Genomic DNA, 13573 nt, shown 5'->3' with positions numbered 1-13573 from the left:
TGGAGGGATAAAGAAATAAAGGAGAGAAATCCAGCGTGACATGAGAACACTGGGGCCGCAGTGTAATTATTATAATGAGAAAATTATATAACAGACAATAAACATAATAATTAAACATGAAAGTATTAGTCAATTATTCGATTACTTACAACAACTTTGATAACTGATTAATTGATACTGTTGTTTCATCAAGAAAAAATAACTTGATATCTTCTTAAGGTAGAAGTTTTGTGTCATTTTAAATTGAATATCTTTTTGTTGCGGACTGATTTTCACTTGACAGCAGGTTCACAAGACTGACTGTTGCTCTGTAAACTTCTATTAGGCCAAGCAGTTTTTAGATTTTAGATTTAGATAGATTTAGATTTAGATAGACCACGGATGTGTCATACTTTTTAATCACGATGATACTGAGTCTCTGCCATGATTCTTGTTTTCTGTATAGTTCATTTTACCCTTGATTCAATGTAATTCTATCCCTCTTTGTCTCCAGCACTGTGGCTCGTTGTTGCCTCCAGTTATATGTTGTGGTTGTTGTGCTGGGAGTCCATTCACTTTTGATGGTGATATGGTTTGTGGTGTTTTTATTTGAAGAGTGGTTTTGTTCTGTTTACTCAGCTTCCCAGCTGTGGTGCGACTGTCTGTCCTCTTCCTTTCTGTTTGAGTCTTAGTTTATGTTTCTAATGAACGGCAGGTTATAGCAGTTAATGACTGTTGTGAACTTTTTATTGAAGCACCTCTGTCTCAGTTTAACTGTTCTCCTAGGAGTGGGGAAACACTCGCCACGCCAGGAAACAAAAAGTGTATTTCCCAAAATATCTAACTGTTCCTTTAATGACATTTAGTTGACTGTTTCGTTGACTGTTTTACATTAGGTCCTCGTGGCTGCTGCTGCAGCTGCAGGTAAAGTGCAGTTTGTGTATCTCAGACTGCCTCCAGGCAAAGCCTCGTTGGCGTGCAGGAGACAGTTTACAAAATTTCCCCGAGGCTGCTGCTATATGCCCGCTGACACGGAGCCATTGTAATAAAACGAGGATCAAACACGGATCACGTCAGATCAGGTAATCTGGCAGCATAAGTGAAGGGGTTATGAGAATTTGTGCTGATCCAGCAACGAAATCCTGCAGTTCCTCCAAAGCAGGCTTTAGACACCTAATCACTATCAGAGGTTTTGGCCTAGATCCAAGTGTGTGTCTGTGAATATGTTTGTGTGTGTGTGTGCATGTGCATATTTCACCACTTTAGCTGTAAATTGCTCGTGGAGATAATCACTGCAAAGAACTCACAGAAAGTTCAAAGTGAGAGATGGAAAGAAGATACAGTCGGCAGTGGAAGTTGTTTTTCTGACACATGATAATTTCCTAGAAAGAAATTGAGAAGTAAGTGAAGTCTTTAAGATTTTAAACCTTCAACAACACAGGGTCCACGTGCTTAAGGCCCACCGCGGCCACCGGAGGGCCCCCAAGATCATGCAGCATTACACAGGTTTGATAGCTAATACTATTTAATCAAGTCCTGCTGCCTCTTTTTTAGTCATTTTGTGTCTCTTTGTTGTCATTGTGAAGCTCTTGGCAGTCGTCTCTTTGTGATGGTGTTATGTCGCTGTAATTGGCTTTCTAACAGTCCCTTCATACGCAGGTATTGATACTAAGAGACTCTAGAGGGGGCCCTCCTCTGGCCCCGCTCCTGTATACATTCACACACAGAGTAAATATCCGTCAGCACTCCGTCTTCTCAAAAGCTTTTGTAAAGCCGGCCTTTTGTTTAATTCTCCTAATCTATACCAGACGCCGTTTCCTACAGACGCAGGAATGTGTTAATAGAGATGTGCAATACTGCAACGCCCCAGTTGTATTTCAGATGTAATATTTAACCACGGCTGTTTTATTTTTCTGTGTATAAGTCAGAATTATATCTCTTTCCCCGGGTCATCCTTTTGCCTTCTACGTTTTCCATTTATGGAGGAAGCTGACACTGAGGTCAGCTGGAGGAATGTATAGTAATCTTATAGCTTCCTGCAGGTGGAATTGATATGTACAGTTCGTGTGAGAGCTACTAATATATTGTTAGGAGAAACGCCAGCAGCTGGATTGCCCTCATACTTTTTTTTATTTAACCACTCCTTGTCTTATGGTGATGGAGATGATTTTTAGATCCTGTTCCAAGTTGGTAGTAAACATCACGGCCAACGAATCCCTTATTGAGTCTTTAATTCATGTTCTCTCTGGCATCTGCATAAAAGAAAAAAAGACTGACGACATCAGTGATTTATTTTAGTGATATTCACCGAATGATGAAGTACTATTAATATTATTTCCACGTGTGCAGCTGCAGCACAGCCGCCGCCGCCCCCCCCCCCCCCCCCGTGAGGAGAGGGTGAATGAACGTGACAGAGCTAAAGATAAAACATGTGGTGAAAGTCCTACAACTCTTCAGCTCAGCAGAACATCCACGGTTTAGACTTGATAATTTATTAATGATGATATTTTTTTGATAATTGGTAATTAAAATGCCCAATTGTGTTATTAGCATAATTAGAAGAAGCCTGATTCTTAAATATCAAGTTATATCTACATACATAGCTACATAGCGAGCGCTAGCAGTAACAGCTGTTTACTTACCAGTCTTGCCAAGAGCTTCAGCTATTGTTGTGTTTACAATACAAGAGGTTATAATACGTCCTCTGAGCTGCTACTTCTTCAGGGTAGACTGGACACTACAGCGACTCGGTATCAGAAAGTGACTAGCTGGTTAGCATGCTAACTTTGATAGAAGAAAATAAGTGATAGAAATAGAAGCAAAACAAGAGGGTTGCTTTCCACCTCTGGAGACAGATGTTGGTGAGTAAAGGAATGAAGTTTGATGCTAAACTCACAATGTTTCTTCAGACTGATAAGTATACAGCTTTTAATGCTAACGCTGGCTATGTAGCATTAGCAATTCTTACAAATAGCTCCTTTAAACTCACAGATATTTTCATTCCCCACAAAACAAATTCGATAAATTCGGTAAGAGATTCGAAAGGATTCGGATTCAGTGAGTCTGATTCAGAACCGGATTCAAATTTGGTAAAATGCTATTGGACCCTGTTCCTAGTCGTGTTCATCCATTAAATATCAAGTTACAGCCAGAAATCAGTTAGCTTAGCTTAGCACAAAGACTGGAAATGGGGTGAAACAGCTGTCACACCAGCGCCGCTAAAGCTGGTAAAACAAGGTTTTGTATGTGATTTATTTAATCTGTAAAAAACACAGTTTTTCATTTTAATGGTGTTTGGTTGTTTGTTATACAAAATACTGAGCAAAATCTAACCAGAAAAATATGAAAATATGATTCCAACAACATGAAATTGCAGATTAATGAGGAACAGATGATCAATAATAATGAAAAAATTCTTGAAAAATGCTTTGTTTTTTTTTAAATAACTGAGTAGAAGATAAAAGTAAATAAAAAGAAAAGAAGAGGATTGATGCCACCCTTATCTTCACCGGTGGCCTCCATCCTGGGACTAGAACAATTAGCTTTATTTGGTGCAGTATATACTGTACATTGTGCTTTGTCCAGGTAAGTGATAGTGATGATTTATAGTGTTGCTCAGTAAAGAAAACACACAGTCTGAAGGGATTCATGTGCATTAACACAAACTTGCTGATGATTCTTCCTCATGAAAAAAAAAAACCTGAACAAATGATCATGACTCTGAGCTCTGACTGCGCAAGATAATTATGTTTGGAAATCGTTTTTTAAGGTAATTTAAATATCTTTTCAGCAAACAAAAAGAAAGTTGGTGGAAATGCATATGAGGGCAGATCTGTTTTCTTGAACTCTCGCTGTCGTCTTCTTCTGTGTCCTTGCTCCTGCACTGACACTTTGTCATGCATCAAAATGTTGATATTGCCCAAGGATTTTCTCTTTCTTACTTGCTATTTTCTTTCTTACTTTTCTCTTTTCACAACTCAGACTTTGGGTCTTGTGTAGGTGTAAGTGTGGGACCTGCAAGCTGAAAAACAAACAACCAGTTTCAAATTCAAAGTATATTCTCTGTTGACTGGAGAGTGAATTGATATTAATGAGGTCATCTGAAGTTATGGATGTAAAAGGTTTACAAAGCTGCGAGATAAGAGATCGAACGATGTGTGGGCTGAGTTACAAGGTCAAAGGTCATGCACAGGGACTTGTGGGGGAGTTAAGCAGCTTACAGTGGCAGGTGCTGGAAATAACAAGGAACGTGAGGCGGGAGCGGAGGGGAAACATCAGCAGGTTCGTGAAGAGGAAAAAGGAAATGAGCAGATGTGGTGAGTGAGAATGAGACTCTAATCTCACAATGAGACCTACACTAGCTCCATTACAGGCCACTTCAGCCCAGGCTGTGGCCCCTGTCTTCTATAAATACTGTATATGTGTGCAAATTAGCATGTCTGCTCATTTGTTTTAGGTTTTCACCCTCGTTCGGACCGAATTCATCTCCCTAGGGAAGTGTGTTGATTTTAACATTACCTTCACGGGTCAGTGATTTCAATTCAGTCCAGAGTGAGCAATTATTTTTAAAAAAATTATAGGCTTGTTTGGGAACTAATATCTCAGAAAAATATTAAAGCCACCGGGAGAGCAAGAACATAAAAGTTCATCAAATGTGCCGTTGTAATGTCAGCTCATATTTTAGCTCTATTTGCCATTAGTAACCAAATTAGTTATTACCACTTCCTGTTTGCAGTGTACCCATGGATGTTCTGAATCGTCCTTTTTCTGCGATTTTTCAGCAGATTTAAGGACGTTTATTCACAATGAGGCTCAGAGGTAATTATATCCAGAAGGAAGTGTAAGTCACACTGAATTATATATTTGTGTATTTAAGTTATGACTCCGAAAAAGAGGATGAATTCTGATTAAAAGTCACCTCACGTAGTGTCTTTGCCTCCCCGTCAACTCTCCTGCGCCCCTCTGGGGGAGATTTTTATCTTTCTCCTTCGTCTTTGTCCTGCTGAATGTCCATGTCTATTACGCACCAAATTGTGTAATTTCATGATGGTTAAAAAAAAAAAAAGGCATTTTATCCATTATTAATATTCATGCAAACACAACTTCTACTTGGTTGCAGTCTGAAAACCACATACAGAGCCTTTTTGATTCCTGTATTACAGCAGCACAACGTCTGACGGAGAAGAAGGGACATCAAAAGTGGAAACTCAACATGTCCTCATAGACCCGACTAAACATTTTGAAACCCTGAATGTTTCTATTTCAGGCTTGCAGACCCTGGCTCGTGTTTTTCTGCCCAAGAGAGATAAGCCTGAACAACAGGAAGCTATACAACAAACAGGACTATTACGTCTCTGCTCCTTAATGGGATGCATAGACTACTGTATGCAATGAAGCATGACTTACAAATTACATCCCATACATTATTACCAGAGAGAGGCGGCTGATACAATCGGCTGGTCTTCATTAAAGCAGCGGTTCTCAGGGTGTGGAGAGGGGGTCCTCCCATGTGTCCTTGTGGAGGAGCTCGGACAAAACGAGGAAAAACGGTCCAGACTCATTAAAGATATTTTGGGGAAATATGCTTATCAGGTGCGAGGCCGGAGGGCTGGCACCGGCCCCTCGAGATCAGATTGGACATCCCAGGTGACAGGTGGTTGGCCTGTCAGTGGCGTGGATGATTCCTGAAGGGACCTATCGGGCACAGGCTCAGGTTTTCTTAGACCAGTGCTTCCTTATGAAGTGACATAAACTTGTTGGAAAGTCAATCAAACAACTACGAAGAAACACAAAATGATCAGAAATAGACACAAAACTTACAGAAAAGAGGCACAAAGATGCAAAACAACCACAAAGAGACTAAATTAAGGACTTATTTATAAGATTTTTAGTGATCTGAAGAAGTTTACGTGTCCAGCGTTTTACAAGAAAAGGAAATAATCACAGAAAAGTGAAATAAATTATTTTCTGTAATGTTTCTTTCGTGATCTAGTGACTCCTCAGATTAATCGTGGGACCCCTTGGAGATCCGGCTCGCCCTGCACTCGGTGGAGGTCAGTGTTCCTCAGCCTGTTGGACGAGCTCAGTCACGGTGTGTTACCGTGTCAGACACGGGTTCAGTCTGAGCTTCTCCACCTTGTTTGTCTTAGCGCTGATCACCGTGGAGAACATGTGTCACCTCCTGGTTTCATCGCCCACAACAGGCAGAGCTGCTCTCCTGGTCAGTGCCATGTTCCTGGTTCACAGGTGTGCCATCAGAGGTGCTCTGCTGCCACCTGGTGGTAATAAACACACACATACAAGAATAAAACAAAAAAAACCTGCAGCGAGAAACATGAGCAAATCAATTACATTAAACTGCTGCACACCACTGGTCTCTAACTTAATCTGCTTCTCTGATGTATTTACATTTGAATCCACTTCAGATCACCACGCAGCCACTGAGCCTGTCACGAAGATCCTGGAGGAACAGGAGTGATGACATACACCTGCTTCTGTCCAGCACCTGTGAGGACACAGATCTACAGGTGAGTCTGAAGGAGAGGACAAATCTCTGAGCATGGCCCTGGAAAAAAAGCAGAAAGTAAAGTTAAGCTTCTTTTTGTGTGCAGTTCTCTGAGCTACACCAGCTAAACAAAGGTGCAGACGACTACAGACTACAGCAGCCGTGCAACTGCCCAGGAGCCCCAGATCCCAGGGGCCTCCAAACCCCCATGTTTAATCATTTCTGTCTGTAAAAATTTGTTTGTTTAATCTCTAATTTTTTAGACATTTGCACCACTCAAGAACAATATCAACTCCTGGTCCTGAGGTCACCTATAAAATAAGAGCTGTAAATTAAATGGTACCGTATTTCCCTCTGAGATGTTGTTGAATAGAAACATAAACTAGGATAAAATGGAAATACTCAAGTCGAATACAAGTACCTTGAATACTAGTACCTCACAGCTGTATTTGATTAATGTTCTTAGTTACTTTCCACCACTGCACATAGCATTTATTTTTTATTAACTTGCTTATTTTATACTACAGTATGAATGGATTTAGCATCCTTATTTATATATATATAACATATATATATATATAATTTTTATTTCAAGATATGAGCTGTGATCTTTGGTAAAAAATAAAAACATATGTCACATATGTCAAATATGTTGATAAATCAATTAGTTGATTGACAGAACTTGGGCTGTTGATGTGAAGCCATGAACTTAAGGAAACTACTGGAGAAACTTCTTTTTTTCCCCACTATTTTCTTACCAAACAATTAAATATGAGATTAATCAATAATAAAAATAATAGTAGTTGTAGCTGGTCTGTGAACAATTATTATGACACTGCGTCAAAATCACTGGGTTAAATACATCAAAAAAGAAAAATGACTTGCAGTATATTCAAATATTTAAATTAAAGTGCAGTTTTCCCCTCTATTTACAATTAAGAGAGTTTTGAAAATTTACATCTGGGACTAGGACATACGGCGTGTATAATAATATTGCAAATACTACATTAAACATTTAATTAAACGTAATAGTTGTGTTTTTGAAACATAACTTAAAAATAACTAACTGAAAGTAATGATATATGATATAAATAATGCAAACTTTACCAAATCAACATAACAGAAAAAGTATTGTAAAGATATAAACATTTTCATTAATAGTTGAATAAATAAATCCAGGAAATTAAAAATGAGCGAATCCGTTTGTAAATGTTTTTATTTATTGATAAAGTTCTTTATTCACAAACATTTATTTTTTTCTCTTGTTAAACTGAGCTCTCTCTCTCTCTCTCTCTCTCTCTCTCTCTCGCTCTCTCTCTCTCCCACATTCATTCATTTCCATTGACGCTCTGTGACTCACTGGTCACCGCGGCTGTCAATCACGCCTCTGCTCCCGCCTCCAGCGTGGACACACCCATTTCCTCACCGGCATTTAATTTATACCGTTTATTGGTATTATCTCCACGCGCCCCCCCCCCCTCTTTCCGTCTGTCTGCTTGTGTGAAAGGTTACGGCGGGGTGACGGTAACATCAAACACCCGAGTCTCAAACTGGTGAGCGCGTGTGTATCTCTCTCCTTGTTTAGTGTGTGTATGTGTGTGTGTGTGTGTGTGTGTGTGTGTGTGTGTGGTCCGTTGCATTTCTACCTAGTGGGCGTGTGCCCGGTGCTCCATCCCTCCCTCCCTCCCTGCAGACCGGTGCATGTGCGTGCATGCGCGCGGGTGTGTGATTGCATGTTTGCACTAGCTGCTTTTTTAAATTTTATTTATTACTATTAATTTAACTCTCATGTTTCCTATCAACAGGATGGCTTTAGCGGGAACCGGCGGCAGCAGTCACGGGTGGGTAATTTCTCTCTGAGTGTGCGTGATTTTTCACGCGCGTCCCTCCCTCATCCTCTTCCTCCTCCTCCTCCTCCTCCTGCTCCTCCCGCTGCTCCTGCTCCTCGGCGTGGAGGTGCGGGGCCACTACTGGCTGTGTTGTTGCGGCACTGGATGGATCTAACGAGCATGTTCGCGGGTGAAGCCTCGGGCGGAGCACACGGAGGGAAATAAAACAGGGTTTTTTTTTTGCTGCTTCTTCTTCTTCTTTTTTTTTTTTTCTACCTACCTGCCGATCAGTCACCTGCACTGTGGCGACATGTCAAACTCAAACAAAAGCAAGAAGGACAAAGAAATCCTCGCTGAATACGAGAGCCAAGTCAAAGGTAAGATCACTATCTTTTACTATGAACAGCTGCTGCACCTCTGCAGCCAATCCTCGCAGTCACACCCACCTTTTCTCACCTATGCAAGCTCACACACACTAGCCACAAACACATACACACACACACACACACACACACACACACCTGTCTGCCAGCATGTTCACCACTCATGCCCATGCAGTGAATCCAGCTCAGGGTGTGTATGGGAGCTGACACCTCACCGTGAGACGTCAGGATTTCAGGGTTCATCCTGAGTGCTGCATGGCGCCTGAGGGGGGAGGAAGGGGAGGAGGATGGGTTGTATTTATATATACTGTGTCTGTGTGTGTGTGTGTGTGTGTGTGTGTGTGTGTGTGTGTGTGGAGTAAGGGGAGGTGTATCTGTATCTGTTCTGCGGAGCTTCTTGATCTCTTTCGCCCGTGTGTGTGTTTTGTGTTGTAGTGGGTTTTACACTCAGACCTGAGGCGAGTGTGTCCTCGTCTGGGAGTCTTTCTATTGGTATTCCTCAGAGGCTGTGACTGCAGCAGTATATGTGTGTGTGTGTGTGTGTGTGTGTGTGTGTGTGTGTGTGTGTGTGTGTGTGTGTGTGTGTGGTTTCCATAGATTACCTGATGGCCCTGGTGCTAAACTGGTCACATGTTTAGGTGATGGTGATGATGACAACCTCAGTCCTGAAATAGTGGTTGCCATGACCGTGGGACAACCCCCTCTTCCCCTCCTCTTCCTCCTCCTCCTCCTCTTCCTCTTGACTCCATGGTTACCATCATCCCTGCTTCGTTGTGCCGGATGACGGACAAGTTAAATGACCTTTTATGAAAACTACAACTGTAACAGGCGGCCTCATTCTTGTTCTCTGCACCAGAGGGAGGGGAAGCCAGATTTTTTGTTGTGCGCCCCTTTTACCTGCCGTACTGGCACAGTTCAAAATGTCCGACCTTTACTAACTAGCGCGACACCTTATTCGAACACCTGCAAATGCCAGTGGACACAGCTGGGACACAGCCTTTTTTTTTTTTTTTATTGTTTCCTGTTCAGCCTCTGAATCTGTCACTGAAGATTTCTTCTTCTTCTTCTTCTGTCTCTCCCATGCAGCCTTCAGCTCGCTCCTCTCTCTCTCTCCACATGGCTCTTCACACTTCTTCTTCCATATTCACTTGTCACCTACGCCCACACCATCACCATCACCATCACCAGCGCCATCGCTTTCAGCTTCTAAAGGGAGCTTTTTAAAATCCATGCCGTCTCCTCTGAGTACGAGGAGGAGGAGACGTGTGTTTACTCTATTCTTTCTCTCTTTCCTTCATCCGTCTTTACCCCCCCACAAACCTTTTTTCTGTACACACACACACACACACACACACACACACACACACACTTGAACGCACAATGAATCGACGCAGACTTTGAGTGATTAAATTTAATGGAGAGTAGTAGAGAGCATTACAGCCCCCAAGTGAGGAGTGTATGTGTTTGTGAGTGTGTGTGTGTATATGTTTGTGTTTGTGTTTGTGAGTGTGTGTGTGTGCGTGTGCATGTGGCCCTTGCTCTGGCTCCCTGCCAAAACACACTCGGGGATGCCCTGCATTGTAATGACCGCTCGGATAAAGCCCCCACTCCTCCTCCGCCGCCCGGCCGACCCGGCCCTCTCTGCGTCCCTGTCGCCTCCTGCCGAGAGCCAAACGTATAGATCCGCTGTTGTAGCTATGTGCTTTCCAAGTCTGCCTCCCTGCTCTGGCTCCTGATTGGCCGATGCAGGAGGTGGTGTGTAATGTATACACAGGAGGTGGCCGCCGCTCTCTCACGAGGAGGTGGGGTCTACTCGCTGAGGTGAGGTGAGCCTTTTGGGAAAGGTAGCGGAAGGATTATGCACAGTGCTGACAATACATATTTGTGTGCTTGATAATGCTCTGGTTTGAATTGCACTGAGTGTGCACTGCTCCCCATGTCGGACCGTCACCTCACCGGCTACGGCGTGACACCTCCTCTGCCTGAATGAGATGGGGAATCGTCTTAATGAGAAAATGCAAATGAAAAAAGGAAAAAAAAAAAAAGGAGCTCTGCAGGGGGAGAGGAGAGACAGACGCGAGGCAGAGGAGGCAGAGATGAAGTGTTTCCTGCTGCACGCTGCGCCGGCGGCTGCAGAGCTTGTGTCTTTTTTGCCTGCGTGTGCATGCAGGTGATTAGTGACCTCACATCTGTATACCTGCAGGACGGACGAACAGACAGACAGAGAGGGAGGGAGGGAGGGAGAGAGGGAGAGAGGGGAATGAATGAAGGAGCGAGATAATGAAGCGACTCTTCACTGAGTAAACGTTCCGGAGGGCCGACTCAAAGGCCGAGATCCGTGTGTGTGCGTGTTGGTGTCCCTTTCTTAATCATGATCCAGCAGTACTCCTGTGCCCCCGTGTCCTTGAACCTGGTCGTCATGGTAACGGTCAGCTTCCTGTGCTTGTGACATCACACCCACATGCACATATATGAGTGTGTTTCTGTCTCGTTTTATATCTTCTACGTGAGCGTGTCAATGGAAAAAAAGAGTTAGAATTTCCAAACATCCCTTTTTGCAAATGGTGAAATATTCCAGTCTCATGATTCAAAGCTTCAGGAATTTGTAGGAAAAAGCCCAGTGAGTAAACAGATATTAATTATCGACAATGTAATATGTAGGTTAAACCAACTGAAACAGAAAATGCTCTGTAGGTGAAACAACACTGAGGTGAATGAACTGTGCGGTTCAAGAAGAAGCGACAGTTTCATCTAAAAATGTAAAAGGAAAGAAACAGCAGACGAAAGACATCAAGCTGACTTCCCTTCCAAGCGAGATGTCCAACAGGGACCAGAAACCAGTGGGACTCTGGTACATGCGTCTACAGTCTGGAGAAGTCTGGTCAGAAGTTGTCTTTAAGGAAGATTTGAAGCCACAAGGCGAGTCCTCTAATGAGGCGCATGAAAACGGATGACCTGGAAATGCAGGTGCTCTGGACTGATGAGTCAGCTACAAGCGGACGAGTGTCTGTAGGCAACAGTGAATCCTGGTGTTGATTTCTTGCAGGTTTAGGGCCACATTTCTGCAAATGGAGTTGGTCAGACATCGTGGCCTCCTCGATCCCTTCAGGGAGACGTCCGATCGGTCCGAGATTCATCCTGCAGCAGTTCATCAACTGTCCAAACATAAAGTCAGAGTCATAAAGAACTATATAATCAGAGACGAGAAGAACAAGGAGTCCTGCAACAGATGGTCCGGCCCCCACAGAGTCCTGATCTCAACATCTTGAAGTGTGGTCTGTCTGGGATCGCATGAGGAGATGCTGAGACAGCCTGAATCCACAGAAGAACCGTTGCAAGTTCTCCAAGATGCCCGAACAACCTACCTTTGCCGTGTACCTGAAGACCAGGTGCATAGAGGAGAACTGATGCTGTTAACTCACATCCTCACTCACCCACAACTACCTAAACCTTTATTCATGCAGATAAACACTGTTCTCATTATGGAAGTGAACACAGGCGAGGTTTTGGATGGATAATGAATCGGAGGATAATTAATGAGTCAGTCACTTTCCTCATCATGGGCTGGAAGCGAACCCTCCCTCAGCCAGGAGAGGGCCCGACATCTGACAATAGATGATAGAATCAATTAACGTGACAGTTACTTTCTCAACCTTATCGATGAGTCATCTCGAAAATGTCATAAAAAAGTCATAAGAAAAAAGCTGGTTCCATTTTGGATCTGGTTCCAGGTCGGCAAAAAATCTGGATTCATTAAGCTCTGATCACTAATGAGTTTTAGTTGAACCTTTTTATCTATCTATCTATCTATTTTTTATTGGCAAAAACCAAAGTTGAAAACATGCAAGACCGATGTTTCCTCCGGTTAAAATGACCGACATCACCGGCAGAAGATTATATCCATATCATGTTAAAGGAGCTATATGTAGGTTTTCCTATCGCTACAACGCTAACGTTAGCATTAACAGCTGTTTACTTACCAGTCTAGAAGAAAACCTTGTGAGTTTAGCATCAAACTTCATTCCTTAACTCACCAAGAGCTGCCTCCGGTGGTGAAAAGCTTCTGTTGCTTCTATTTCTATCACTTCTTTTCTTCTGCTGAAGTTAGCCTGCTAACCAGCTAGCTCTGGATTACATCTGTTTGTTATTGGAAACATGTAGATTATCGGAAGTGTGCATCAACGTGGAGAAACGAGCCGCATCAGTCAGACGAGTAATGATGCTGCTGGAGATCAGACTCACGAACAGGAAAGTCGAGACGTCCGTCGTCTCCAGGTGATGATCACATTCAGGTTTTTGGCATCATATTTGTGCATATGTGGGGTTTTTTATCTACTGTAAATGTTTTGCTGTTTTTATTTGAACAAGTTCCAGGATTTTTGGGATCAGATCCAGCTTCACTCTAGAAGTGTGTGCTCATACTCTCTCCAATGTGGAGAAATGGAGGTGATAGAAATGAGTTTGTAGTGAATTGAATCAAATGTGAGGCGGCGTTGATGGAGTTTAGAGCAGATTTCATGTCATTTTCATGTGTTGTATTTCTATGCAAATGTTTCAAACCGTCACTTTAAACAAAAAAATATGACGTGAAACTGATGAGTGTGCATCATCCTCATCCTCTTTACTGGTTTCATGCTTTGACCTTCGATGGTGCGCGACCTGAACGCTCCATCCCTGCGGCAAAAGCAGCAAAACGAGCTCTGGGGAGTTTTCAGATGGAATCAGTCCGGAGATTTCACGAGACAGATTCTTTATGCTCGGTACATTGTCTGCATACTTTTTTTCCCCCCGTGTCAGTGTTTTGCCACATTGTGCGGTGCTGACTGTAGCTCCTCTGATCAAAGAGGCTGAGTCTTGGGGGGGGTGGGGGGGTGTTA

General features: G+C 42.8%; 1 protein-coding gene across 2 annotated transcripts in view; it reads left to right on the top strand.

Moving 5' to 3' along the window:
* Positions 1-8282: 8282 nt before the first annotated feature.
* The window catches only part of LOC111664701 (SLIT-ROBO Rho GTPase-activating protein 1-like), a 28328-nt gene continuing 23037 nt past the window's right edge, over positions 8283-13573 (top strand). For both annotated transcript variants that reach the window (XM_023419400.2, XM_023419398.2), the window contains exon 1: positions 8283-8690. In XM_023419400.2, the coding sequence (XP_023275168.1) occupies positions 8624-8690 (67 nt within the window). In that variant the 5' untranslated portion in view covers positions 8283-8623. The remainder of the gene's footprint in view (positions 8691-13573) is intronic.

This window comes from Seriola lalandi, unplaced genomic scaffold (assembly GCF_002814215.2).
Source record: "Seriola lalandi dorsalis isolate HSWRI2012SDOR001 ecotype SW California unplaced genomic scaffold, Sedor1 jcf7180002054599, whole genome shotgun sequence".
In the NCBI taxonomy this organism is placed as follows: domain Eukaryota; kingdom Metazoa; phylum Chordata; class Actinopteri; order Carangiformes; family Carangidae; genus Seriola; species Seriola lalandi.
Note: the sequence above shows the minus strand (reverse complement) of the source record. Positions and strands in the feature narration are given on the sequence as shown.